The sequence below is a fragment of the Taudactylus pleione genome, unplaced genomic scaffold (genome assembly GCF_031769625.1).
Source record: "Taudactylus pleione unplaced genomic scaffold, aTauple2 ptg000579l, whole genome shotgun sequence".
Taxonomy (NCBI): domain Eukaryota; kingdom Metazoa; phylum Chordata; class Amphibia; order Anura; family Myobatrachidae; genus Taudactylus; species Taudactylus pleione.
In genome coordinates, this window is record NW_028284981.1 from 5,687,396 (window position 1) to 5,713,730 (window position 26,335).

The following is a 26,335-nucleotide window of genomic DNA, read 5'->3' on the forward strand; positions in this document are numbered from 1 at the left end:
GATTACCTTCCCTTTAGAACACTCTGATGTGGCTTCCTGCTTGGCAAGCTCACTACAACGTTACACAGCAGCCATTTTTGGGGCAGCAGTAACTCCAACCCCTCTGCATGGAAGTAGTGGTGTTTTTGGGGTGTTCTGACCTTCCACGTTCTCCTAGCTTTTGTAACTACAATTGTCCTGCTCTTCCCTAATTTTCCCTATGGGAAGGGGAGTTTGTCCAGCATCAAGCCTCAAAGGATGAGCACAGAACTTCTCCTGCTTCAGAGGTCACCTGTTCCTGGCCTGTGAGGCAGAGCGGCCGCACTCGTCTGCGAGTGTGGCCACTTGAAACACTTGTTTGATGCTCTGGAACCTTGCCACACACCCTTGGGAGCTAAGCAGGGCTTCTCAGTCATTGGTTCACTCCATGGGAAGCCACATTGCTCCCCCAGGTGTTTATGACCAGGATGGACCTTTTGGTCTCCACCATGACAGCACCTGATGAACCTGGCCTGGTTGGTGCAAAGTCTGCTGAGCTTGTCCTCTTCCTAAAAGTGGATTAGGACTAATCACCATCTTTTCTAGACCACAGAAGCAGCAGCTTTCAGGGATTCCCTTGGTGGAGTCAGACTGTTTTTTTTATCCAAGAGGGAAGATAAATTGGCAGAAGGCACCGGACCCTGAACTTTCCTAGTGTCCAAACAAAGAAAAATCTAGTAGCCTAGTGGTTCAATTCCACCGCAGACGCCTGGATGAGAAACATCGTACATTCTGAAATTCTTGTCCAGACAATATTTTCACCACTGGTCTTCATGGAGATAAAACAAAGCATTTTGCTCCAAGAGTAGCCATTCAGCCCCTTAATTTGTAGAATTTCAAACTGGAACCTGAATCTGCAGCAATGCTGTCAAGCTTGCCTTGATCAATAGATCATCCAGATAAGGGAGGACTGTCACCCTACTTGGATTTAAGAAGAGCAACTGCCTCTGCCATGATCTTAGGATCACTTGGTCAAGCAACTCACTTCAACACATGCTTGGTCCAGCAAAAATAAAAAGGTATTTTCTCCATCTAGATATACAAATAAATGTGGCGCTGGTCAGTTCTAAAATGTATTAAACTATAAAAAAAATAAAATATCATATAAAACACCTACACACAATATAAATACATACACATTAACCCCAACACATTAATTTGGCAGGGGAAAACAAAACGTCATGAGATAATGATAATAAATGAGCGACAGTTATTGACAGTAGCACTGAATGGACAAAGTGCCCTGTGAGGGGTGGACAAAATGGATCAGAGTCTTTGGCTGTGAGGGGTGAATGCACTGCAAAAAGACTGCAGGGTGAGAACCAAAAAAGAAGCAATTTGCACCTGGAACAAACTATGTTGCAATGCAGGGAAAAGACAAGGAGGTGCACCATAGTGTACTACATTAAATATATAAAGTTGAATTCTGCACATAGTCTGCCCCGCCTGCAAGTGCAACATGGTTTTGCCGAGGTGCAAATTTCTTCTCTCTTTTTTTTTTTTATTCGCTTTGAACTCTAAATCAGACCCATAATCATACTATGCCTACTATGGGAGGCTCACAATTTTTTGGCTATCTCCCTGCACCCCTGGAAGAGTAGGCACTCCCTCCCACCCACATCCTAGGCAAAAATTTGGCCCCATCCCCTATTAAAACACACGGTCCAATGATGCGGATAGTCCGGCCTTGCTCCCGTCACCACCCACCTGCATCTCCTCTCCAGGCTTCTCCTGGAGGAGGAAATTACTAAAGTAGGCATGTATGGCCATAATATCTGAGATAATGTCCTGGTAGGTATAACCGACATCCTCAGATAATGACACAAATTCTGGATAACTCGTTGCAAGTTCAATTAGTAATATAAACCTTTGTTTATCCAGCACCAACATATATTACACAGAAAAGGTTTATCATCCACATCAGTCCCTGAACTGCGGAGTGCATAGTTTCATTTCTTAAACACATACATTAACCAATCTATATCTTTTTTTTGGACTGTGGGAAGAAACTGGAGCATCCTGAAGAAACCCACATAAAGAGAACATATAGGGGGAAAATGTGCAACATGCAGACGTCTGCGAGGTCCTTGCAAGTCTGGCCGATTTTTTAAAGTGGCAGTCATTTAAAAGGCAAAACCAACTTGGTGGCTGATGCCTGCAAGTCACAGGTTATTACATTTACCCCATCTATGGCGGTACTAATGATGACCATTGTGTCACCATGCTACCTGTGTGTACTTACGTACTAGTACTGCTGGAGCCAAGATCATGATGCTCTGGGCTCAATGACATGGCACAACTGGATTTAAATTAGTGTTACATTTCATATAAAATGCATGGTTGTGTTCTGTAAAAAAACAAAATAAAAATGTATAAAACAAGCTTATATAGGAATGTGCAATAGCTGTGGGGCTCTCGCCACTGAAAAGGTCTCTGTTACAAAGCTATTGTGGTCTTGTATGCTACAGTTTGGCTCCCTATAACTTACATCATCTTTGCTGCGGCGAAACTGGTTGAGCTCTGTCTTGGTTCTGCTCAGCTGTGTCTCCAGATCCAAGATTTTAGACTGCGTCACCCTCTCTTTGGACGAGACACGTTCCCTGGCCTGTTCCACCTGTGGAGCGGAGGAGAAATAAGTAACTGTGGTAAGACCCTCGTATAGACAAAGGTCACAAAGAAGAGAGTTACTTGCCTGTCTCCTGGAGTCTTCAATGGCTGCCTCTAGCTGACGGGACAAGGACGCACATTCGCGGGTTTTTTCCTCCAGCCGCAGCTGGTTCTGATGAATCGTCTCTTCCCGTTTGGCTACAACTTGTAGAAGTTCTCGATTCTGAGCGCCAATGTCTTCCAGTCTCCTGAAAAAAATAAAATACTTTGTATTTATTATATAAAAATGAAATATTCTAAAGCAAATAAGTATTGGATGTGGAAAAGAAAAAAAAAAAAAAAAAAAGTCTTCCAATCAAAATAATATGTAAATGGTATAAAAGAAAATAATAAAATAAAAACAACCCCTGAAAAACACAAGTAAAGTTCTCTTTGAGCGGAATAAAAAACAGGATTTTGGTACTTAGGGTAAATACATTTCTCCGATTCCACAGGGGACACTGGAGCTGAAGCCACTGTTTTCCTGTGAGGACAGGCAGACTGCGGACTCCCTTCAGCTCCAGTGAACCCTAGTGGATGAAGGAGAAAAATAATGTGATAAAAACATACATTAAATTAAAACAGTATAATCATAATTTTTGTGGTTTAATCTTTGTTCTGTAAATTATATAGCTTCCCGTATTCTCTAAAACGAAACAAAATGGTGCCCATACACTGTCATTCTGTCTGCAATTCGTTTGCTCCAGACCCAATTGGTCACAAATTGCGTTGTATGTGGGTCCCAAAAACACTTCTGATCCCAAACCTCATGGATGTGAATCACTCAGATGTTGTCTGATAGAGCCATGTAGATCTGATCTGCGGATGACCACAACTGATTATATACGCAGCCATCTACTGATTGCAGGGTGGGATCTGGCTATTCAGACTGGGCACTAAATGTGTATAATCTAGCCACACCGCAAGCACTTGTGCCCATCGCACACTTTCTGATTGACAATGTTTGTACCAGGGCTTCTGTGTCTGGGGATTCTGGATTGCCTGGAAGAGTCTTCGAGAGCACCCACCACGCAGCTCCGTGCTTCTGTTGGCCTGGTCCCCCACCTCCGTGACAATATGACGTTATGTGCAGGGGGTGAGGGGGGTTTCATTGGCCAGCACAGGTCACAGATGCCAGCGACCCGCACGCCCCACAAAAATTATCAGTGTATATATACCAGCAATCGCATCTTTATGAATGGTTAAATGCAGAAGCACAGATTCTTTATATTCAGTCTATGATTACAATAATAATATGCAGCTCAGCATTTAACCACCTACAATACCCCGTTCTAATGAGGAATTAGAATTGGTTTATGGACCAATCAGGACACGCTTCATTTGCATAGGACCAATCCAAGTTACAGACCCCTCCTATACAATGCTGCAGAAAACATACCCCTATACTGGCACATAACTCCTTGAAAAAGGCCAAATAGGCTGAAACGCGTTGGTGACAAAAGAATCTACCTCAGGACTATTACAAACATCCATATTGTGGAGATCTTTATGAGGATTACTGCTGTCCATACAAACAGATCGAGCCCCGGCTCAACCACCCCCACGTGACCATACCCGGAAGAACGAGACGGAGAGAAGCGTACCGAGGAGAAGGGGCCAACACGTGACCAGACCAGGAGAACCAGACAGGACGAAGGGAAGACACGCATCACAAACCAGCACAGCCGGCAGGAGGAAGTAGTGGACAGCGGCGAGGCTAAGGAAAGTAAGTCTCCGGTGTGGTAGGGGTTTATGGTTATTGGCTTCCCAGAGCCCGACCATAACAACCCCCACACCATGGCAACAGCTGCTCCGGAGTGCGGCTCTGGCAGACGCCTGGGACCAGGCGTGCTGCCGGCACCTGCACCGGAGGTGGTAGTGGCCCGTTGGATTTAACCCCCTAGTTGCCGACTAGTCCGTACTCTCTTCCTCAAGAAGCACATCCCGGGCATCTCATCATCAGCGCTTTAATATATTATTGTCAAGTATCAGCGGAACGCCGCTGGTACCTCCTACAATCCTATTCACAAGACTTTTTGCCCACATTTCCTTTTCAAAGAACCATTATTCCTTGGACTCAATCTGATATCTGATACCCAGCCATTTGTACGTTCAGCAGTGTTATTGATCTCCTGTATATATTTGCAATATATGGTGTACTTGCTTAATACCATATCCCACCCAATCTGATTTGTCTATGTTATATGTAGTGATTTATATACAGTTTGTGTATGTCTTTTTGCATTAAAACCCTTTTTTCTTAAACATATCTACCCTTACAATATTTCCATCAGTCCACATTGGACCAGCTCTTTAACTTAGCAGAAGTTTGAGCTGAGCGCAGTATTTAAATTGAATTATCTATGGTCTATGATTACATCTTGCTAGATGTTACTACCTTTCCAGCTCCTCCAGTTTTAGACTTAGAAGCTTATTGTCTTCCAGTGATGATTGATACCGGTCTCTTGAGGACTCCATCTTGTCCCCCTGCTGCTCCATCTACAAAATTAACACATTTCAACAATGTTTTAATTTTTTTTTTTTTTAAATAGTTGAGAACATGTGCAACTAAGTCCCAGCATGCCCTGCCAGCAAGAAGCTCTCAATGCATGATTGGTATTGCTGGAGAGACACAGATCGGTGCAGGCAGAAACCCGAACCCGATGACATCAGGTTATTGCCACAGAAATAGAGGGGGAGGGGGGGGGATATGGAAACAAAGCGGAAAGGACAGGGGGATATGAAAGGATAATTAAAAGGGAAAGAGCCAGAAATAAATGTGGATAGAAAACATGGAAAGTTGGTGGCAGAGTGGATCCATTAATTCTATGCCGACCAGTGCACTGTGTGGAGTTTGTATGTTCTCTATGGGTCCTCCACAGAGCAAAAACATGCTGGCGGGGTAATGTTAATGGGTGTATATTTATGGGGTAGAGAATTTAGAATGTATGCTCCACTGGGGTGTGGGGGGGAATTGACAGAGATATTTTTCTTACCTTTTGGTTTTCTACCTAAGTCTAGATGCTCTTGACCTGTATCTGACTATTTTCCCTAAAGACTTGGGAGTCATATTAGTTACCAGTAACACAAACATGCACAAGGAAAGGAAAAATCACAGAAGATTCAGTTTATTTGCACAGACTAGCGACTACATGAGGGGCTGATGGTCAGTTGATGAAACTGTACGATGAATGAGACAGAGCTTCCTTCTTTCCTATCAATGCCGGTCTCCTCCTATCTTGTGGGTTCAGTAGCTATTGGTGCGCCAATTCCTTACCCGAATGCGCAAATCAGAGATGGTGGAAGAGAGCTCAGCGTTCTTATGCTCGTATCCCTGGACCTGGTCCTGGCATTCCTGCAGCTTGATCTCGGTCATCCTGAGCATCTCCGGAAGTTTCTCCAGATCTTCTAAGCGACTCTGAAATTTCCTGTGAACCTGAAGACAAGGAAATGGTGCATTGTATAATAAAGACACCAGCAAGCTGGAAAAGTGCATTTTTCTTAGTTAAAGGTCACTTAATTTAGCACTTAGCGACTACCATGAGGTCAGGTTACTCCTTGCTGTTTACTCCCTGCCATGGGATAACTATTGTTCAATTTTGTAAATTCAAACCCTATGGTTACCAATGGTAAGAGTGCTACTCAGTGCAGTCCCACACATGCCACGTATACTGCAAGTGGGCAATCACAAAAGTAGTGTAGAATTAGGCCTCGTAGCTCAGAGAGTACCCAACATCTTTGTAGACCAATCAGTACAGAAACAAAAACCACAACCTCAACAAATATACTTTGTCAGACTTCCTTCAAAGATGGAATCACGCCTTGAAGAACATCCAGCTTGGCCAAAAGAAAGTCCAAAATATTTTCAGAACTAAAAACAGGTATAAAATACGCTCTTCTACAAATGGAGGGCTCCACAACATCTACCTAACATAAAGTGATGCATTGTGCAAAATAATAACAGACACTATACAGAGAAATGAGTGCTTTGTTTAGTATGGCTTCTGACCTTATGAATTACAAACCATTAAAAGATATAAATTAAAACTAAGTGTAAGTACATTGCATGCAAGATTGTTCTAAAATACACAGAGATTGCAGTTTACTCGTTAGTTTGCATGTTCTTAACCTCCGTTCCACAGAGTATTGTGATAGAATTGACCCATCATCACATGCAGCCATTTTTCTGAGTGAAGCCAATAGATTCAGTCCACAAAATGGCTTCCTCCACTGTGTAAAGGCAAGTAGTCCACCTGAACTTTGATATTTTGGCTTCATAATTTGATGTACCTGTTCTAGCTCAAGGTTCATTTCCTCCTTTAATTTTTTATTCTCGGTGGTTGATCTTTCCAGCTGAAGGCACATTTGATCAGCTTCAAGACGAGTCTTTTTCATCTACAGGAGAGGAACAGTTAAAAAAGAAGAAGTTTCAATTATAGTTTTTGGGGATTTAAAAAAACAAAACAGTTTTAGCTATTCACAAATAAAAGTAAACTGAGCAGCATATAAGGACACCAAAAGGAGGTAAAGTGCAGGGGTATGGTTGAGCAGTAACAAAAGGCTCCATGAGCTACATCGACTAGTGTTTGCCCTGCAGTGCCGAGCTCAATGTCGTTAACGATATTGAGCATCCACACTGAACGATATCGTTCAGTGACGTCACCATCCCTCATCCCCGTACTTGCAGAACCTGACTATATCGTTAGGTTGGAGGAATTTGCGGTGCACGTGCGCTCCTTCTGGGTGTGTGTGTGTGGGAGAGAGGGCATGGGGAAGAGCGAAATTAACAGGAGGGGAGATGAAGGTGTGGGTATGTAATTATTGTGGAGATGGTGTTTGTGGGTGTGTGTGGGTGAGTACAGATGAGACAGACAGTGGGTGTAGGATCCAACCTTTTATTGGGTAAGGCACAATGCTTCCCTAGGTAGTTCCATTGCTGGGTGTGGGGATGAGCAGATGTCTGTGCGATCCTTGGTTTGGGAGTGGGTGTACCTTTTCAGGGGGCTGGTTTCCATGCGGTCCTTACTCCTGCACGTTCCCCGGCTGGACCTATGGTCTACAGTCTTACGGAACCGGGATGCATAGGTGTAGCTAGAGTCCAGTACTGTGTGCAGTAGCGGCGTCCTGCTGTGTCTCTGGGATCTTCATACCTACCGGTAGGTGTAGAATGTCCTGTGGATCTCTGCAGCGCTGGCTGTGGTCCCAGGTGTTTGCCGGGTGTTTCGCGACACCTCCGCAAGCTCGCGGGGTGTCTGGCAGCCGTGTGCCTGTCGACGTTCTGTGAACGGTGGTGTGATGCGGAGAGCCGCGTTGTGGAGATGCCCCACAGTGCACAAAGATCAAGGCTGCAGAGGATCCAGCACCGCACGCAGACCCTGTGCCCCCCAGCCCCCCGCTTGCCCTGTTACTGCCCACAGCACTACCTTCTGACCCCACGGGACCGTGGGGCATCTCCACAACGCGGCTCTCCACATCACACCACCGACGACGGGCGCACGTCTGCCAGACACCCCGCGGGCTCGTGGAGGTGTCACGAAACACCCGGCAAACACCTGGGACCACAGCCAGCGCTGCACAGATCCACAGGACATACTACACCTACCGGTAGGTATAAAGATCCCAGAGACACAGCGGGACGCCGCTACTGCACACAGTACTGGACTCTAGCTACACCTATGCATCCCGGTTCCGTAAGATTGTAGACCATAGGTCCAGCAGGGGAAGGAGCCCCCTGAAAGGGTACACCCACTCCCCAACCGAGGATCGCACAGAGACATCTGCTCATCCCCACACCCAGCAACGGAACTACCTAGGGAAGCATTGTGCCTTACCCAATAAAAGGTTGGATCCTACACCCACTGTCTGTCTCATCTGTACTCACCCACACACACCATCTCCACAATAGTTACATACCCACACCTTCATCTCCCCTCCTGTTAATTCCCCCCCCCCTTTCTCCCACACTCACACCCAGAAGGAGCGCACGTACACCACAAATTCCTCCAATTGAACCAACAGACATTGGTACTCCTGTTTTCACTTTGCTGCACCTACCCACTCCCCATCCCACCTCCCTCTTAGTCCCTTTACCCTAACCCCGCCACAAGTTGAAGCGCGGACCACCCCCCTCGTCTATCTCTATATATCGTCAGGTTGCCCTGCAAGTACAGGCGATAAAAGAGGTAGTCAATGACCAGCGGACCGTGCATCGCTGGTCGTTGATGGCATATACACTAAACGATATTGCGGATAATGAACGATATAATTCAAATTGTCCAATTTATCGTCTAGTGGATAACGCCTTTACACTCCTATCTGTTCATGTTTTTTTGTACAGGCAATTACAGTACGAAAGGTTTATGTTGCAGATATTGGTAAAGGTTTGCATTCCTGAGCCATCTACACAATTACAATCTTGAGATCAGTCGGGCTGTAATTATATGCATAATATGGGATAATCCACTCTCCTTTAAGTCTGGGGCACTCTAAGGCCACGTCAGTAGAAGCCATATTTTATGGCATTTTGCTGCGTACAAATATATATAATAGTGCTCAGATCTACATTTACCAGGTTTTCCAATACTGAGTTGAGGGGAGTTTTAGTGGCATCCATCTGGGTGTAATACACTTCCTTACATAAAACAGGACAGTGCTACTATATGTAACTGCTCATTAGGAGAACGGGCCACTATTAGGCCCAACAGGCACACCTACAGCTCCTATTAGGAGTCATGAATTTCCACTTCACACCAACATTCATTGATGTATTACATCTCCATATTAAATGTTATAATGTCCCTCCATGTGTACTGCACCTAGGGCACAAGTGTGCTTGTCTACTGCCCCTATTAACTGGGTATTGGTATGCTCTGTACATAGAATGATCTTGTATTTATATTTTATGCAGAATTAGCTTTTTAATATATAAATACACACACACACACACACTATATAGTAGCCAGGGGAGCGCAGAAAGGGGACTGAGAGCCGGGAGCCGGTGACTAGAAGGGAGCTGGGCGCCCTCCCTAATAACCGCCAGGGAGGCCAATCCCGAATCCCGGGATTTGAAGCCTTCAATCCCAGCCATGTTTAGGCCAAGATCCCAGTATTGGCTTCCCTACTCCCACCCATTCACAGCATTCACTGACTGCCTGACACCCAGACACAGCGCACAGCCTTTCTATTCTGCCGAGAAACAGACATTCCCACCAGAGAAGATCCTGAAATATAGCATATCACAAATATCACCTCCCAAGCAAATCAAGGGTCTTGGCTAGTTGACTGTGTAATGTGAACCTGAAGACTCATGACTGAGTTGCAGTGTAGAGATTAATAGGTGAATTTTCTAGGAATGAAGTCCAGCATAAAAACCTGCCTGGTCTGGGCATAATAATGTTGTGGATGATCAAATTAAAGAAAGATAGGTAGAAGGGGTCATAAGACCCGAAACTACATTGCGGCACGTATTAGTCCCAGCTCCTTATTCATAACATAGGGTTGTTACATCTCAAAAACCAGTTAGTGGCATCAACCATGAAAACTTTTAAACAAAAGGGTCAATCTCCAGTCATCAGTGGCGACATCTGCAGGTATTAGTTTGGAATTACAGTCAGATAAAAGATTTATTGGGTTCTTGCAATGGGTTGGGTACGGGATGCTGGCTTCAGGATCCCGGCGGTCAGAATCTCGATGCCGGCAATCAACACAGGGTTAGGATACATACACCTGTCGGTAGGTATCCTACCACTGCTCCTTCCCGCACTCTAAACCTAACCCTCCCCCCCCTAGTGCCTAGCCCTAACCCCTAATCCACTACTTGCCATTGGGATGCCGCCACCGCTGATAGGAAACGATAGTTGGATATACGGTCACAGAGGAATGATGAAAATGGTTTCTCATTGATTCCTAAAACTCTGTGCATAGAATAATACTTCTACCTCAATGTTACATATCTTCTATGAGTGTTTGTACACCGTTTACAGAGATTCAAAAAAATAATATTAATGCCTCAAATAGGGCAGATATATACAATATACTGTATTGTAGTCATTAAGAAACGGTGAATAATAAGGGGGAGAGGGAGACTTGGTGCATTAAATATGGTTTAACGCAGGGATGGGGAACCTCAGGCCCGGGGGCCATATAAGGCCCCAGAATCATTTTGTCTGGCCCTTGGAGCTTTTTTCTGCTAGCCTCATCTGGCTATCAGGGAGCCTAGAATGGCATAATTTATGCAGCAGTGCCACCTGTAGCATCCTTAGTACGCTTCAGATGGTCACATCGCTGCCCTTACAGCTCCCGGAATATCCTCAGGATGCTCTGGGCATTGCTGTAATCACCGGCAAGTGTGACCCCACCCCTGTATAATGTCACATGGAGGGGGCGTGGCCTGCAACTGGCCCGTGAATAATGTTATATATATCAAAATGGCCCTAAGCAGGAAAAAGGTTCCTCACCCCTGGTTTAACGCGAATGTAGAGTTGTTTTTGTGTTGCAATTTATATATCTCTGTTGTAACCAATATTAACCCCACGTAATCTCACCCTCTTTCCTCCTCGAGACCCCATTTGGTCTTTGTGCCCTACTCAATACAAGTAATATAGAAAATAAAACTAGAGGTCAGGAAATGCAGCACAAACCTGATCTTTATAAGTTTCTACCAGCCCCTCGTACTGCCGCAGAGAATTCTTCAGCTGCTGCACCTCACTGTGAGCCAGTGTTACTTTCTCTTCCATACTTGTTAAACATGTCTATAGTCAAGAGATAAGACGTATTAAATCATGGGCACTAAGTACTGAGTGCGTATATGTACGAGTCTTTGGTTTGGAGTGAACTGTATCTGTGGCTCATTTGAAAATGCAGAAATCAAAAGTATTATTTCATTCTAAAATTAAAAACATTGATTGTCTAGCAGAGGGAAAACACCTAAGCTAGGCACTAGTTTAGGTTACCCAGGGCCAGATGTGTGGCACAGCCAAAGGTTGCAGATGTACAGTGTTGGCACTTGCTTACCTTCAACTCTTTTTTTTTTTTTTTTTAAAGAGAAGATATTGTTATACAATGTAAAAAAAAAAAAAACAAACAAACACCGTGATATATGATGCAAGAAGCTCAACTAGAATACAAAATGGGTGGACCAAAGGCCTACTAGCCAGTATGTCGAGGTCAAAAAAAACAAAAGCATGTGGAAAACCAATGGAGCCCTTAGGCAAGGGAAGAGGAATGGGAAATGAAATGAGACAAGGAGGATTGGTGGAGGCAGGAACAGGAGAGTAATCGAGCTGGAGAGGGGGCATAGGAAGGTGTCTGTACAACAGCCAAGTTCTTTACCTTCTCGTAAAACCAGGGAGAGTCACAGTGTGACAAGAGAATCAAACAGAATGAAGCTGGTCCACTGTACTGTTCTGAAGACTAGTTATATGCTTTATTTTGGACACAAACCAAATCCTATTTATGAGAACCTGGCGAGCCGAAGTGTCTAATTTCTTCCAGGTATGGGCACGTTGAGATTTAGCAGCACATGAGATATGGAGGACCAGTTTATTAGTGTGTTTAGACATCTGACAGGGGACACTGAAGTAAAATGACAGGAGATAGGTTGGTCACAGTGTATCCAACAGGTCAGAGGTGGTAGGATACATCTGGTGAAGACACTCTGGAACCATGTGCCACCTGGTGAAGGAGCTTGTACAAGTTTTCTCTCATAGCCACATTAATGGAGCACTTTAATATGGTAGTTTGTCTCACGTCCTGAGTATCGGCACTCGCCAAGATGCCTAAATCCGTCTCCCACACAAGTTCATGTGGGAATGGGGCTATAAGGGGACTCAAGTGCCAGAATAGATGAAAGATGGTCCCTCCATCGTTGGGTCTATATATACAGAGCCTTTCCATTGGGTAAGGGTTATGAGGTAGGGAAAAGGGCAGTGTGGCGTTTACAAAAAAATGGCAAATTTGTAGATACTGATAAAAACAGGAGTTGGGATTACTGTGATTTCCTGGATGGCTGCAAAGGGCTACGGGGCAAATTTACAAATAACATTTACCAATAACATAGTGAAAATGGGTGATACCTACAGCAATCCATAAAGAGGCCTCCTTAAACTCTCCTTTTACTTGACAGATTTTTTTTTTTTTTTAACTTTATTGCCATTGTAATATTTACATTTTCAAAAATCATATCTGTTGGGTGAAGTTAAGACCAAACAATTTCCATTTCTTTATTTTATAAATGTGTTTTATGTGGAAGTGGAGATCGCCTTGGTGTTAAAGCTGATTGGGGCGGTACAGAAAGGCGTAGCCGTGGGTGCTGGGGAGATTTAAGTCCAGGCCTGAAGATATCCCGGTGTACAGCTATAAGCTACCTCAGAGAGGTAGAGGTTTTATGGATCTCCACATGCCTCCAATGTAAACATACAGTATATGTGTCCTGTCATTAGCCAACGCTCCCAAGTATCGGGTTATCACACATGATTAAGATTGATGAGAGAGGTCTTTCAAGGGTGTGCAAAAATAATCCTAGAATGACTGGAATGCCGTACGCTTAGAGCTGTAACAGGGCTTCTGAGCACCGCCCGGAGAGTAATCAGGACACTCCGAGCTGCTGTACTTCCAGTCGGCAGGGTGCATGGCATGCTCAGAGCGTCCAAAGCACGCTCCGAGCAGCACTGCCGTAGGGATACTGGCTGCAAGGTGCCGCTCCAGGCACAATGTTATCTAGTAGCAAGGGCCGTGGGGTAGCAACGGTGCCGCCCACACACCCCTAGTTACAGCCCTGCTTGTCTATTTATTCTACTCTAATCAGTGTGTTGACACAGATATTATATCGAAATGGTCAGAAAGTTGACGTGGTGCAGTATTTTTCCTGTCATTCTGTCCCTAACGTTAACCCTAAGCATAATGCTAAAGTTAACACTAACCCTAATGGAAAGGTTGACTACATGACAATGACGATACTTCCGTCAATGACGTTCTTCCAGTGTCGACATGTTGCAGACGACAACATTAAATTATGTCGTCATGTTAACCATATATCGGCATCAATGTCGTTCTTCTGTCGTCGACATTGTGAAAGTTGACATAATGAATGGAGAAATAGTGACTGTATACCGACAGGTGCTCTTTAAAAAGGGCCAGCGAACCCATTACAAGACCAACAATTATAGATGCAGCAAGAGAGTTTCCTATGTCACAACAATAAACATTATTTATAAACCGCAATATGCAGACTCGCCACCATCTATAAAATCACTCCTGTCAATATCAGTCTTCTTCTGACATTGATGGATTTGTAGATAGTGGGAACAGCAGAAATGTCAAATCCATGTAATACCCCTTTTACACCAGAGCTAAAACCTGGCTTATTGCAGGGTTAACCCAGGTAGCTCCTTGGTGTACAAGGGGAAAGGGTTGGATTCCCGGGTAGAGTGACCCGGCAATCCAACCCAGGTTACTTTCAGGGTTGTACACGGGAACAACACGTGAAATCCTGCAGTGTAAACGGGAACCCCGGGTCATTCGACCCGGGTCCCGTTTACAGCATGGTGACTTACGGGTTTCTCTGCGCTTGATGATGTCATCTTCAAGCACTGGGAAGAGTGTTCAACTGCACCCGTGTGCAGTGTGAACGGCGCCGATCCGGGAATAATCCGGATCGGCACCGCAGTAGAAAAGGTCAATCCTGGGTCTGACCCGTTTTGGAACTATGGCCCTCATTCAGAGCCGTACACTCTGAGCAGAGCGCACGCTCTGAATGAGGGCCGGGCTCCATTTTCATGGAGCGTCCTCCTGGACGCTCGTATAGCTGTGGGTCACCACCCACAGGCTATACGAGCGTGCATTTTGATGGCCGCGATGGTCGTGACCATCGCGACCATCGAAATTGCGAGCCGGAGCCTGCGGTTGAGGTTTTCAACCGCAAGCTCCGGAGTGATTTTGGCTCTATCAGAGCCAAAATCACTCCCACTGACATCACTAGTGATGTCAGTGGGCCGGCTTCTGACGGGAGGCGTTCCCGTGGGAACGCCCCCGTCAGGGAGGCACGCCCCCGGCACGCCCACCAAAGGGGGCGTGCTGTCAATCAACATTGACAGCACGCCCTCTTTGATCGGACACAACGAGCGAAGGAAAGTCCTTCGCTCGTCGTGTCTGGCGCATGCGCACGACGGAGCTCCCTCCGTCGTGCGCATGCTCAGTGCAGACCATCGACCCACTTGCGAGCGGACAGCCGCTCGCGAGTGGGTCTGAATCAGGCCCTATGTTCCAAATCTCGGGTCAGACCCAGGATTTAGGTTTAAAATCAGTATAACAGCCCAATATACTAAGATTGTCCACTTCATTAATACTGTATAAACCTTCGTGTTTTTGCTCCCGCCACTCCAAATAACATGGCTAGAGATACGGGTTTGGGATAAGAGACGGGCAATCTTTAGTGAGAATAAAAGATGGCCGTCCTCTGAGGTCAGGTGGGAGGAGTTCAATCAAGATTTAAAATTCCAGGTTTCACACTCCACCATCTGTAATCCCAGTGTCTCCAGTGTCCCCCAGTGGAAGGAGAAATGCCCAATAAACTGCTCCCTTTCCACCATATCAACCACTGCAAACTTTTGCGTCCACCTCTCAGACAACTCCATCTTGCCCAGCAAATCCATACACTTCCCAGGAGCAATTGCGCAACAGTGGTTTTTGTGGTCCATTAATAACCTTAACAGACCCTTGTTATCTACAACAGTGAAAACTATTGTTCTTGGTTATAATTAGGTTCATATTAGCTTACAAATAGGAAATTTGAAGATTAACGTTGTATTTCCGCTCTGATAAACTGATGAGACTATTACTTGTGAATGTTCTAAAGGAGTTGGGCCACTGACCTTATGCTTCTCACTCTCTACTCGAAGGTTTGTGCTCTCGGTGGACTGCTGGTGGACTCTTTCCAGTAGAGTGTCTCGCTCGAAACGGGCCTTCTTCTCAATGTTCTGACTCTCTTCCAACAGCTGAGACACCCGCCTGGCCAGAGACATAGAATCACATTGTTATAATAAGCCACAATGTCTACCCCTCCCGATTAGATTATTCACCACCCATCTTACTCATTTAATATGGTGATTTCAGCCTCTGCTTGAGTCTTCTCTTTCGTCAACATGTTGCAATGGCTCTTCCAGTTCTCAATGCTGGAAAGTGCTGTAGAAAGCTCAGAATTCTGTCATAAGAAGAGAATGAGGTTGTTGGTTTGTAATACTTACATGCAGAAAGGTCTTCAGCAATATATTATTCTAGAACCCCAGCTGTTATGGTCACATGACACCTACGGGCATCCAAGCCACTCCTACCTAGCAGAATCTACTTCTATAAAATAAAATTTACATGACATGCTTTTCCCACAGGGCTTTGGAGCAGAAAACAAAATGGTCAAAGGACATTAAAATGACACTAAATCTAAATTAAAAATTAAGGGCTCGATACAATTAGGTGCAAGTTACTCCCACGCACGAGTAAGTGCGGCTATATGCTGTACTTACGGTAACTCCGGATTTGCGCATTTTGTTCGCAGCCCCATAGGTGTGACGGGGAATTGCTGTTACAACGGTATAGAAATGTCGGCAACGGCAAGTCAATTCTCTCCCCTCGCGTCCTGATCTCACCCCAGATTCGTACACTTGTTAACGCAGCCCCATGGGGCTGCAAACAAAAATGTGAGTGTCTGGAGGTACCATAAGTGCGGTATACAGCCGCACTTACTCGCAGGTGGGATTAATTTGCACCCAATTGGATTGAGCCCTTAAACTGGGTACACATTAGACGATGTGTACCCAGCGCAACATCGCCGGCGACAGGGCCCTACATGTGTCACGTGCATACACACATGTCGATGCCTACTCAGATGGGAAGACAGGGACGTGTTACGCTGCATTCTGCAGCATGTCACAGTTAGCGCCATCCTGTCGGCCCTGCAGTAGACCCAACGGGCGATGTCGCTAACGACTTGCGGGTGCACGCATATCATGGGCACACACTAGACGATGTACCAGATATGTCACTCCGATCTGCGGTATCGGATGACAGATCATCAGATATGTCATTGCTTGTGAAAAATGGGTTCTGAGATCTCGGCTGCAGACCCTCTCAAACCGCAGCATGCTGCGGCGTTTGGAGGGCGGAGCTGGTCACTTTTTGCCCCCGATTTCTAGGAGTGACCAGGCCAGGGTCTGCGTCTGTGAATGCAGATTTCCTATCCCTGCAAGTCACCACGAACCGACCTAGGCTGCGGTAAGCTTCAGCCTCCGCAGCCTGGCCGAAGGAGCAACCATCGGTCACGATGGTGATCCCAGGCGTAGACCTCAGTCGCAGCAAGGAGGTATCTGTTTCCTACAGACACCTCCTGCTGAATTAGCATTTTAGATGGACGGAATTGCACAGATGCCCGCGTGCGGATCTGCGATTCCGTCCATCTCTGAACCAGGCCCATTATTCAGTGCATTAGACCAACATTTATACATAACAACCTTACCAGTTAAACAATAACTTATGTTCTAAATAAGTAATTAATTTCTTATTGTGATTAGCCCTGTATGACACAGACACCATGTCCTGCAGTGATGGTGCTTCCGCCTCCAGACTCTGGCGCCGGATAGAGCGATTGGAATAAAGCCAAACACGTCAGTCGCTGTGGTCATCTTACATGCCAGTGACTGAACCAGTTGGATTTTCATCATCATCATCATCATCATCATGCACTCCTCACAGTTTTGGGGATGAGGCTGGTGCAGAGTTGTGCACACAAGGATGGGCAATGCAGAGCCATAAGCAACTCCGTCAACTCCACTTGTGGATGGAAGAGGGTTTACTTGGATGGCAATGTTGTTTTCGCACGTAGGCCAAGATGAGTGAGGGTGTGTCATGGGCGTGTTTGTTGGAAATGCGGAGAGGTGGGCGTAAGCAGAGATCCGTCTGATTTTAGACTTCTTACACCAGGTATAGGGCTGGTACTAGTGCACAATAATCGTGAATAACTCTACTTTAACAAGCATATGGATAGAGGCCGAGCAGTCTCATAGATGATCCACATTAAGTACCGTTCACGCACTGAGTCCAATTGCGGCCGACATGTGCACAATTGGCCCCCCATATTTGCTGCAATACCAGCCTACATCACAATAATCACTAGCACCATAGAGTTTGCTGCCCACCTTTCTGATGATCTCCATCCTGTGGAGAAGTGGGAACACATATTAACAAAAGTTACAGTATAGGTTAAATCACCTTCTCCATGAGCTGAGAATTAAGCATCTGCACTGTTTCCTCGCTTCGCTCCGCTCGATGTTTCTGAGCGCGAACAGATTTTTTTAGCGCTTCCTTCTCGGACTCCAACTTCTGACTGAGCTGATTTAACTGCGCGGTCATCAGGTCAATTTCATCCTTCTGCCGAGTTTCCGCGTGGTCCATGTTCTGGAATCAGAGATTTGATAAGACAACGAGCTATATGTGCTCTAACCAGGTATTTGCTTATATTGTGTAGCTCGCCCCACACTTATTAAAGCGAACGCCTCGCATTTTGCCATTTGTAATGTATTTATTACGTCATTTTTTTTGTACCTTTACTGTACTTACACCCCCTTAGTCTAAATTTAGGATCCCTCTAAAACATGAGAACATACTCAAGGTTTGATAAATCCCCCCCCTAAGCCCTCACAGATAAGGCTCTGGTCGGGAACCCCAGCGCCGTGAAGCAGCAATGCTAACCACTGTGCCACAGTCAGCGAGTGAGCTTGGTCTTCAGGGTCCCATAGTGCAAGGTCTTGTACGTCCAACTCACCCTCAACTGAACAGACAGGCGGTTATTCTCGGCCTCGCGGCTTCTCAGCTGCCCCTGTAAGTGAGCCCTGGTTGCTTCCAGTGATTTGGAATATTCCGTTGATGTTCTACTTAGCTCCTATGGGGGGAATCAAAGATAGTCAGACTAGGGAATATACGCTATAAATACCAGCAAGAGATATAGGGCAATATCCGTATGCCTGTGGAATAATCAAAATAAGCTCTCTGACCTTCTCGGTTTTCAACTGAATGCGGAGATCGTCTCTCTCTTTGTCTCGCTCATGAAGCCTCATCTGGAGATGCTGCATAAATAACGGACATCGGGAATCAGAAAGAACATAAGGATGATGGATCTAGCACTAATCAATGGCAGAAGATTGATCTTCCATTTGAATACTGGGACATATGTAAATTTATTTTGGCTGGAACATAGAGGTAAAAAGAGTATATGCCTGGCATGAGCGAGCCACCAGGTCCCGTGCTACTCTGCTACCGTTGGGCATCTTTTTTTCGCAGAAAATGCGTCTGAGTTGCAATGTGATGCGATGCGATTAGGACGTACCAGCAGACTCTGCCGAGTAATTTAATGTGTGACACTTGTAATCTGTGTGCGACTGAGTTTGCTGCGGTTGCTACATTGTAGCATTTCGTATACAGATTCAGAGACTCAGTCGCATAAAAGTCCGGGTTATTGTCACATATAAATTAACCCCTCATTTATTTACATCAAAAGGGGTAACTATCATAGCAATGGAAGGTCAAGAGCGGTTTGTGTATTTGAGTTTTTCACCATTGGGCAGTGCATGAACTTGGGGCACTCACACAAATTTTCCTAGGTGCCCACAAGTTGTGTTACGCCCCTGGCTACAGCTGTCTTTTTACTTACTCTTAGAATCAGTTTAGGAAGATAGCTAGTATCTCATCCTGTATGGACTACCAGCAACACCTGAGATTTTCCTAGTGACAGAGATTTGGGGCAACCATCATCATTAATGTTGTTTATGAAACACCTACTCAGAGACATGGTCTTCAGATATCCCAAAACGTAGAGCCTTCTACTTAAAAACAAGCCCTAGATATTTAAATGCCATGCCATGCCATCTCCCCCTCCCCCCCCACTCCCACTCCCATCATTGACAGCTGAAGTCACTGGGAGGTGGGGCAGAAATCTTGAAGTCAGGCTTAACAGAGCGGTCAATTGAATAGCTCCAGGAACTCCTTTGCGCTAAACTGCCCCCATAGAAAGCAGCGCACATGGTATAATTGGCTGCTTCCAGAAAAAAAAAAAAAAAAAAAAAAAAAAGGACCTACTTAATCTGGTAGCATTCTATAAATCTATTATAAAATATGACCCCTGATCCAAATTAGGACATCACACAAGTTTGTGTGATCATCTATTTTCTGTGCCAATGCGCTAGCCATGCACATTAGGTCTGCCGCGGCGAGGGAAGAGAACTAGGAACAGGAGGGGGTAAGCAGAACGGGTTGGGAGGGGACGGGGCAGTTGAAGTGACCCAGCTAATGCCGGGTCCATTTATTTAATTGTAAAATTTTTTAAATAACATACCGCGCTCTCTGTGTCTGCATCAGCCAGCTTCTTCAGCAAAAGTTCTTTCTGTTCCAGCAGCCGGTGAGTTTCAGACTACAAAACATAAAAGAAAGCCTCAAAACACGTTTGGCCCTTTTTTCGTGCCCCTACTATCTCTCTCCTACCCCCCCACTAAAATACAGGACCTTAAACACAGATTTAGAGGCTGGTGCAGACTTGAACTCAAGTCAGCTGCAATTGCACCTGTATTGTCTCTCTATATTAGTCTCTCTGCGATGTGAGCCCATGATCTGTGCGCGTGGTTTCATAGCCATCATGTTATCAGCGTACACTTGCACCAGCCTTATTGCTAAATACCTGTCTGATAAGGCGTAATTACATGTACACACATCTCCATAAGGCCTGCCATTCTGTCAACACATACTTGACGCAACTTGGCAAAAAAGCACCCCCATCACCACCCAGCTACACTCCTAGACACACAACCGGGCTGCGCATGGCTCAGAATCACCCGAGAGGACGGGCAGCGCATAAACACGCAATATATGTCCCCAAAAAGCATACGGAAGTCATCTATATGATATTTATGTCAATCTCAATCAGCAGCAGGAGTTGTTCAGCGGCAGCCTTTAGATTTGGTTCCGTGTGCGGCAGCTCACATGCAATGGGAAACGTTAAATACAAACACCATTAAAGTTGAGCTTTTCTGAAATGTTAAAAACAATACCCCGATTAGGGTCACTACTAGTTTTGAATTTGTATTTCACTGCAGATGGAAAAATATTTACCTTGTAGTTTACTGTATGAAACTGTAACCTCCCTATTCTCTCAGCTGGACGCAAAGTGGACTTTTTGATGCGAGGAACCACTGTCGTTCCGTCCACAGCCGGAACCTCCATCATTAGTATCAGCAATTGCACCTGCCCCATGCTGGGTGCTAGAGTTCCATCATAAACAGACGTCCCTTCCCTGCACGCCACCCTCAGACTAGCACGCAAGTATCACCACACGCCCACGAAACTCCCACAAGACTGAAAAGTTCTGCGTGATAACAGTCACCGCCCAGTTCCCACCCCGAAAAGCCCCGTTCACGCAAAGAGATATCCGACTAAGATCTGTCCGACGTAGGCTGGGTACACATTAAACGACCCGGCAATCTTGCTGATGTTCGGGGCCATTACTCTTCGCCCCAGACCATGTAAGATTGCCGGTACACACTAGAAGATTTAACGGGAAGACGGAATGATCACTCGTTCCGTCCTTGAGTAAACTACACTGCCCCGCATGCGATATCGTGCGATTCGCCGTGCTGCCTGGCCAATCACACAATATCGCATGTGACGCACGGGAGCGTGCAATTGCAGGTACACATTAGACGATGCGCCCGATATATTGGACGATGTATCGTCTAATGTGTACCCAGCCTAAGAACTGGACGGAGATATGCAAAAATGCGTAAATTCGCTTCTGCGCATGCTTTGCATGATAAAACTGCGCTATTTATGTCCGTAAAAAGCGATGCATCAGACTCAGTTAGCACCTTAATATGTAGCCGACAACTGTATTGTAATGCAATACAGGGGGCTGTATACAAGTACTATGGGAAATAAAAGCAAAGGAGATGTCCTGATCTATGCAAACTTTACAGGAACTTGGCAGAAATCCTACAAGGCCGGCTGAGTGTCATAGACTACAGTTGTTCTGGCCTCTATCGCCCATCTGATGCCTGTAAGGGAGGATTTGCCTCAGGCGTCTCACCTCCCTGCAATGCTGCTCCCTCAGCAGAGTTCTCAGGGTTCTGTTTGTCTCTTCGAATGTTTTTAGTTTCTCCAAGAGGATTTCTTTCTGTCTGGTGAGTAGGTTTATATCTGTGCTAGTCATTCTTTTCTCCTGCAGAGGAGAAGAGCGGTCAGGAAGGGATTGGTCTAGTGGGCCAGCCACACATGACTCTTAGGACGCACATCGCTTACATGTTTCATCTGATGGATGGTGTCTTGCAGCACATTGACTTGTCTCGCTGCCTCAGCCCCGTCCATCTCTGCTTCCACCAACTTAGACAACAGATGGGTCTTCTCTTCCTGCAGCTGCTGCTTCTGCCACCTGAAATGGCAAATCTCAAAATAAGACATAGGGTATATTATAGAAAAAAAAAACAAAAAAAAAACAAAACATACAACCAGCAGACCACAAGCTGGTAGCAAAAAGAAGCAAAAATTATGGTACTTTTAGGGCTATTTCACACAAAGGTTTTGTCCATCTGGCAAAAAAAAATAAAAAATAGTTTTTTTTACCGTTGTTTAACTTCAGTGGAAGCTACAAATACATTAGAGCTTCCACACTGCACGAACACGGCACGTTCACCGTGTTACAGCCGTGATAACCACAGACAAGGACGTCTGCCGTCCAGGGTTTCAGTTTTAAAGATTGAAAAGAGATTCACACAGAATCGGTATGAATTACCCTTAGGGGTGCCTAACCCTAACCCTCCCTTCCCCTAGCCTAACCCTAACCTCCCGGGGGGGTGCCTAACCCTAAGTCACTCCCGGGAGCCCTAAACCTAACCCTCCCTCCCCGCCCCCGCGTCTGTCCGCAGCCGTGCCCGGCATCACTTCGATCGGGACGCCAGGCGCCGGTCTCCCGGCGTCGGTAAAAAATGACAGGCGTCTAGATTTAGACGCCTGTCATTTAACCCTCGCCGGGATAAAGCAGTCGGGAAACCGGCTGTCGGGCTTACGTCCGCCAGCTTCCCGACTGCATACCATACACACACACAAATAACATTACACGGCACAAAAGCGACTGACGTTTTTTATCTGTGCGGACAAAACCGTTGTGTGTGAAAAGAGCATTACAGAGTAAGAACTTAATTTGCAGACATGCTAAGGACAATTAACCACCATCTTTGCTTCCACGACCTCTAGAAACAACGTGCCTCAAGCATAGTAAGTACTACAAGTTGTCGGAGCGCAAAATACTCCGAGTTCGAACTCAGAACTGTGTGTGAACGCATATTCGCCCATGCAGATTTACAACTTTCTGCTACTTATGCCCAATTTATTTGACACTCAAATACCGAATGTTGCCAGATACAGTAAACCACTTGCGAAAATGCCCTGGTGCTATTTTCGTCACCTTTGTCACATGATATTCTTATGCGGGATTTCATGAGTGTTACGGAAATAATAAATAATTATTTTCTTGCATATGCAATATTAGAGAGGAAAACGGGCACACCTCGGTTGTGCAATACTGGTATAATGGTAGAAAAGAGCATTTCTATAGCTTTATATTCAAATTGACAATTTGGATACATACAAACTCAAGCCTGTATCTTCCTTCATTTGATCAAGGCTCCTCTTCAGACGGGAGTTTTCGTTTTCCGTCTCGGCCAGTTCCAGAGATACCTCGTTCAGTTCCTCATTCTTGGTGCTCAGCAGATGCTTGGATGCCGCCAGCTGATCTTCATAGCGCTCGGTGGAATGGTCCCTTTTCTGTAGTTCCACCTGATAAGCAGAGTTAGCAGACTGGTTTATCCACCCACGTACTTATGGTGAATTCCCCCAAACTGGGCAGAGCTCCAGACAGTACCCTCACCTCGCTTTTCAAGGTCCCAACTTCGCACATCAAGCTGTTGATCTTTTTTTCATAGGAATTGATCTTGCTACGCATAAACTCTTCTTCATCAGTGGACAGGTCACTCATGCGCAAAGCAGACATCATCTTCTCCATGTCCGGTGGTGTGATTTCCAAGCGATGCGTCAAACCCTGTTCAATAGAATACACACGTTTGCACAGTAGGCCCTACCTGTATAAATATGGTAAAAATATCAAAAACTTACGATCCAGGTGCCTTTGACATTGCAATAACTATTTAAAAAGTGTTTTCATTTAGCTCGGTGTAAATTCTAAAATATGGGTCCCACTTGTTCTCAACATCTCTGAATGATCTACAATTGGATCGGACTCAAAAATGTATCTGGTAAAATGGCATTTTATGGCCGTTATTCATTTCAAGTGGTCTGCTTAAAAGCAAAAAGATTGGGAGGCATTGATTTGGGTTATAACAGATTAGCAAATTTTAGAAATATCCACAATGGGCATGCTGAACCTTGTGGTTTAACGGCTCACAAATCTGTCTAATGGTTCTAAAACTTTATAGAAGACAATGGGTTATTGAGTTGACACCCAATAAAAAGTTTATTCTCTGTGTCAAACCATGACCCTTACTGAGTCAGAGCTAATCCCTGTATACTCACAATGTTGCAGATGGCATTTGCAGATGTTCTATGGCTGTCAGTGTGATGTGGTGTGCAAGCCTAGGAGCTATATAGTCCACCCCGACTCAGAGCTCTAAAGAGATTCATGTCACAATACAGCTGCTTTGTTAGGTCATCACCTTGTGTCCCTATACTGCTTGGTTATATGTCTAAGCAGTACAGGCAAATAACTCACCTCCCACTTGAAACCAGTTTCCCGAGAAGATGTCTTCCCTGGGGGAATCCATGGGACTCGGGTCTTCACCTTCACGCTGCGTCGTAAATTTCCTGAATCGCTTTTCATTTTACCTTTGCTGCCTTTCTGATAAGAGCATATAAAAGGATCTCAATCAATCAATTTGTAGATCTTTATGTATTTGCATACATTGTGGAGTTTTCTCTTACATACCCCATTTCCCTACAGAGGATTTCCACCCCAATTAGTACTATTCATTAATGTCAACATATGGTTCTGATCTAAAACAGTGTTCAGAACCCTCTCCTGCCAATCTAAACTAAATGTGCCTGATATACAGATGTGTAGTTGTGACATTCTGTGCTCTGAAGCGCTGAGCGTCTTTTCGGTCAAATTTTTACCTTCAAATGAGTCTTATTCGCATAGTGATGTGAATAGAACGCACAAGAAGCTTCTGCTGATTAAAATGATATGCAGCATGCCTATATTCTGTGTGTGACTGCATCTGCATGCGGAACACTACGTTACAGTGTCAGCGGCTGTAACACTAACGTAGCGCTCCGCATGCAGATACAGCCACACACAAAATATAGGCATGCCACATATCATTTTAATCAGCAGAAGCTGCTTGTGCCACCTATTCACATCACTATGTGAATAAGACGCATTTGAAGGTAAAACGTTGCACGAAAAGACGCTCGGTGCTACCAAGTCACATGGAGCTCCCGCGTTATGTGTAGCGCACGGAGGATAGATGTATGTGGACACATCTGCAAATGAGTTGTTTACACCATACTTGACTACTGTCCCAGGTGACTAGGTCTCCCTTCCCGCATCCTGATCATTTCCCTAGTGAAGAAGTGAGAGGGGGCTTGATAACACAATTCATAGCAACTCGAGCCATCATGGCTATTACATGTGGTGCTGTTGAAAGGGCATGGGAGATCTGAAATGTTAACGAAATGATTGACTAATATAGTGAACTTTGCAATGATACAAAAAAAACAGCGAGTACCGCCTTTTGTTCCATATAGGATATCTGTGTATATACTGTGTAATATATTTTATATATATCTCATCTATATATAATCTCTAAAGAATTCTGCTTTTACAGTGTAATCTGACATCAAAGGGTTTACCGCATTCGGTACGAATAGCCGGCTGCCGCATGACCGGCAGTTCGAATCCCGGCTGCGGCAGCCCGACAAAACAGCAGGGCCCGGCAGCGGAAGCCCGACAGCGCTGGAAATCCCGATCGTCCCTAAGGTAAGTACTTACTAACCTAATCAACCCCCCTAATCCTAACCCTCCTTAGGGGTGCCTAACCCTAACCTCCCCCCCAAGTGCCTAACCCTAACCCCCCCTTCCCCGCTGCCTAACCCTAATTCCCCCCCCGGGTGCCCTAAACCTAACCCTCGCCCCCCCGCGACTGTCCGCTCGCGGTGCCCGGCATCCTTTCGATCAGGATGCCGGGCACCTGTCTCCCGGCGCCGGGAAAATGACAGGCGTCTAGACTTTAGACGCCGGTCATTTATCCCTAGGCAGGATAGAGGATTCGGGAAGCCGGCGGTCGGGATTGCGGCCGCTGGCTTCCTAAACGTATCTCGGGTTTACCATGTGTCGTAACGTGAATAAGGGACACTACTTTGTGGTATAATGTGAATACGATTGTGCTGCTGTGGCGTAATTTGAACTGGGGATACTATGTGTGATTTCGGCAGGACGGGCTCGGTAGATCACGAAAGGATTTTAACTTTAAAAAGTAGATCAGAGTCCAAAAGTCTGGCCACCCCTGCCATAGTAACATTTTTGGTTATCAAATCAATTTTGAAACCAAATATTCTTTAATAACTATATTTA

At 45.4% G+C, this 26,335-nt stretch overlaps 1 protein-coding gene across 3 annotated transcripts in view; it reads right to left on the reverse strand.

Moving 5' to 3' along the window:
- The window catches only part of ODF2 (outer dense fiber of sperm tails 2), a 32,914-nt gene that overhangs the window by 2,550 nt on the left and 4,029 nt on the right, over positions 1–26,335 (reverse strand). For 2 of the 3 annotated variants that reach the window (XM_088453427.1, XM_088453428.1), the window contains exons 3-19: positions 24,476–24,601; positions 23,618–23,788; positions 23,339–23,526; positions 21,994–22,123; positions 21,782–21,913; positions 20,042–20,116; positions 18,705–18,776; positions 18,476–18,592; positions 17,923–18,108; positions 15,753–15,862; positions 15,534–15,669; positions 11,304–11,414; positions 6,955–7,059; positions 5,942–6,100; positions 5,063–5,163; positions 2,711–2,873; positions 2,507–2,632 (exon numbers count right to left, since the gene is read on the reverse strand). In XM_088453427.1, coding sequence (XP_088309553.1) covers positions 2,507–2,632; positions 2,711–2,873; positions 5,063–5,163; positions 5,942–6,100; positions 6,955–7,059; positions 11,304–11,414; positions 15,534–15,669; positions 15,753–15,862; positions 17,923–18,108; positions 18,476–18,592; positions 18,705–18,776; positions 20,042–20,116; positions 21,782–21,913; positions 21,994–22,123; positions 23,339–23,526; positions 23,618–23,788; positions 24,476–24,601 — 2,208 coding nt within the window. The remainder of the gene's footprint in view (positions 1–2,506; positions 2,633–2,710; positions 2,874–5,062; positions 5,164–5,941; positions 6,101–6,954; positions 7,060–11,303; positions 11,415–15,533; positions 15,670–15,752; positions 15,863–17,922; positions 18,109–18,475; positions 18,593–18,704; positions 18,777–20,041; positions 20,117–21,781; positions 21,914–21,993; positions 22,124–23,338; positions 23,527–23,617; positions 23,789–24,475; positions 24,602–26,335) is intronic. The other variant, XM_088453429.1, reaches the window with a different exon arrangement.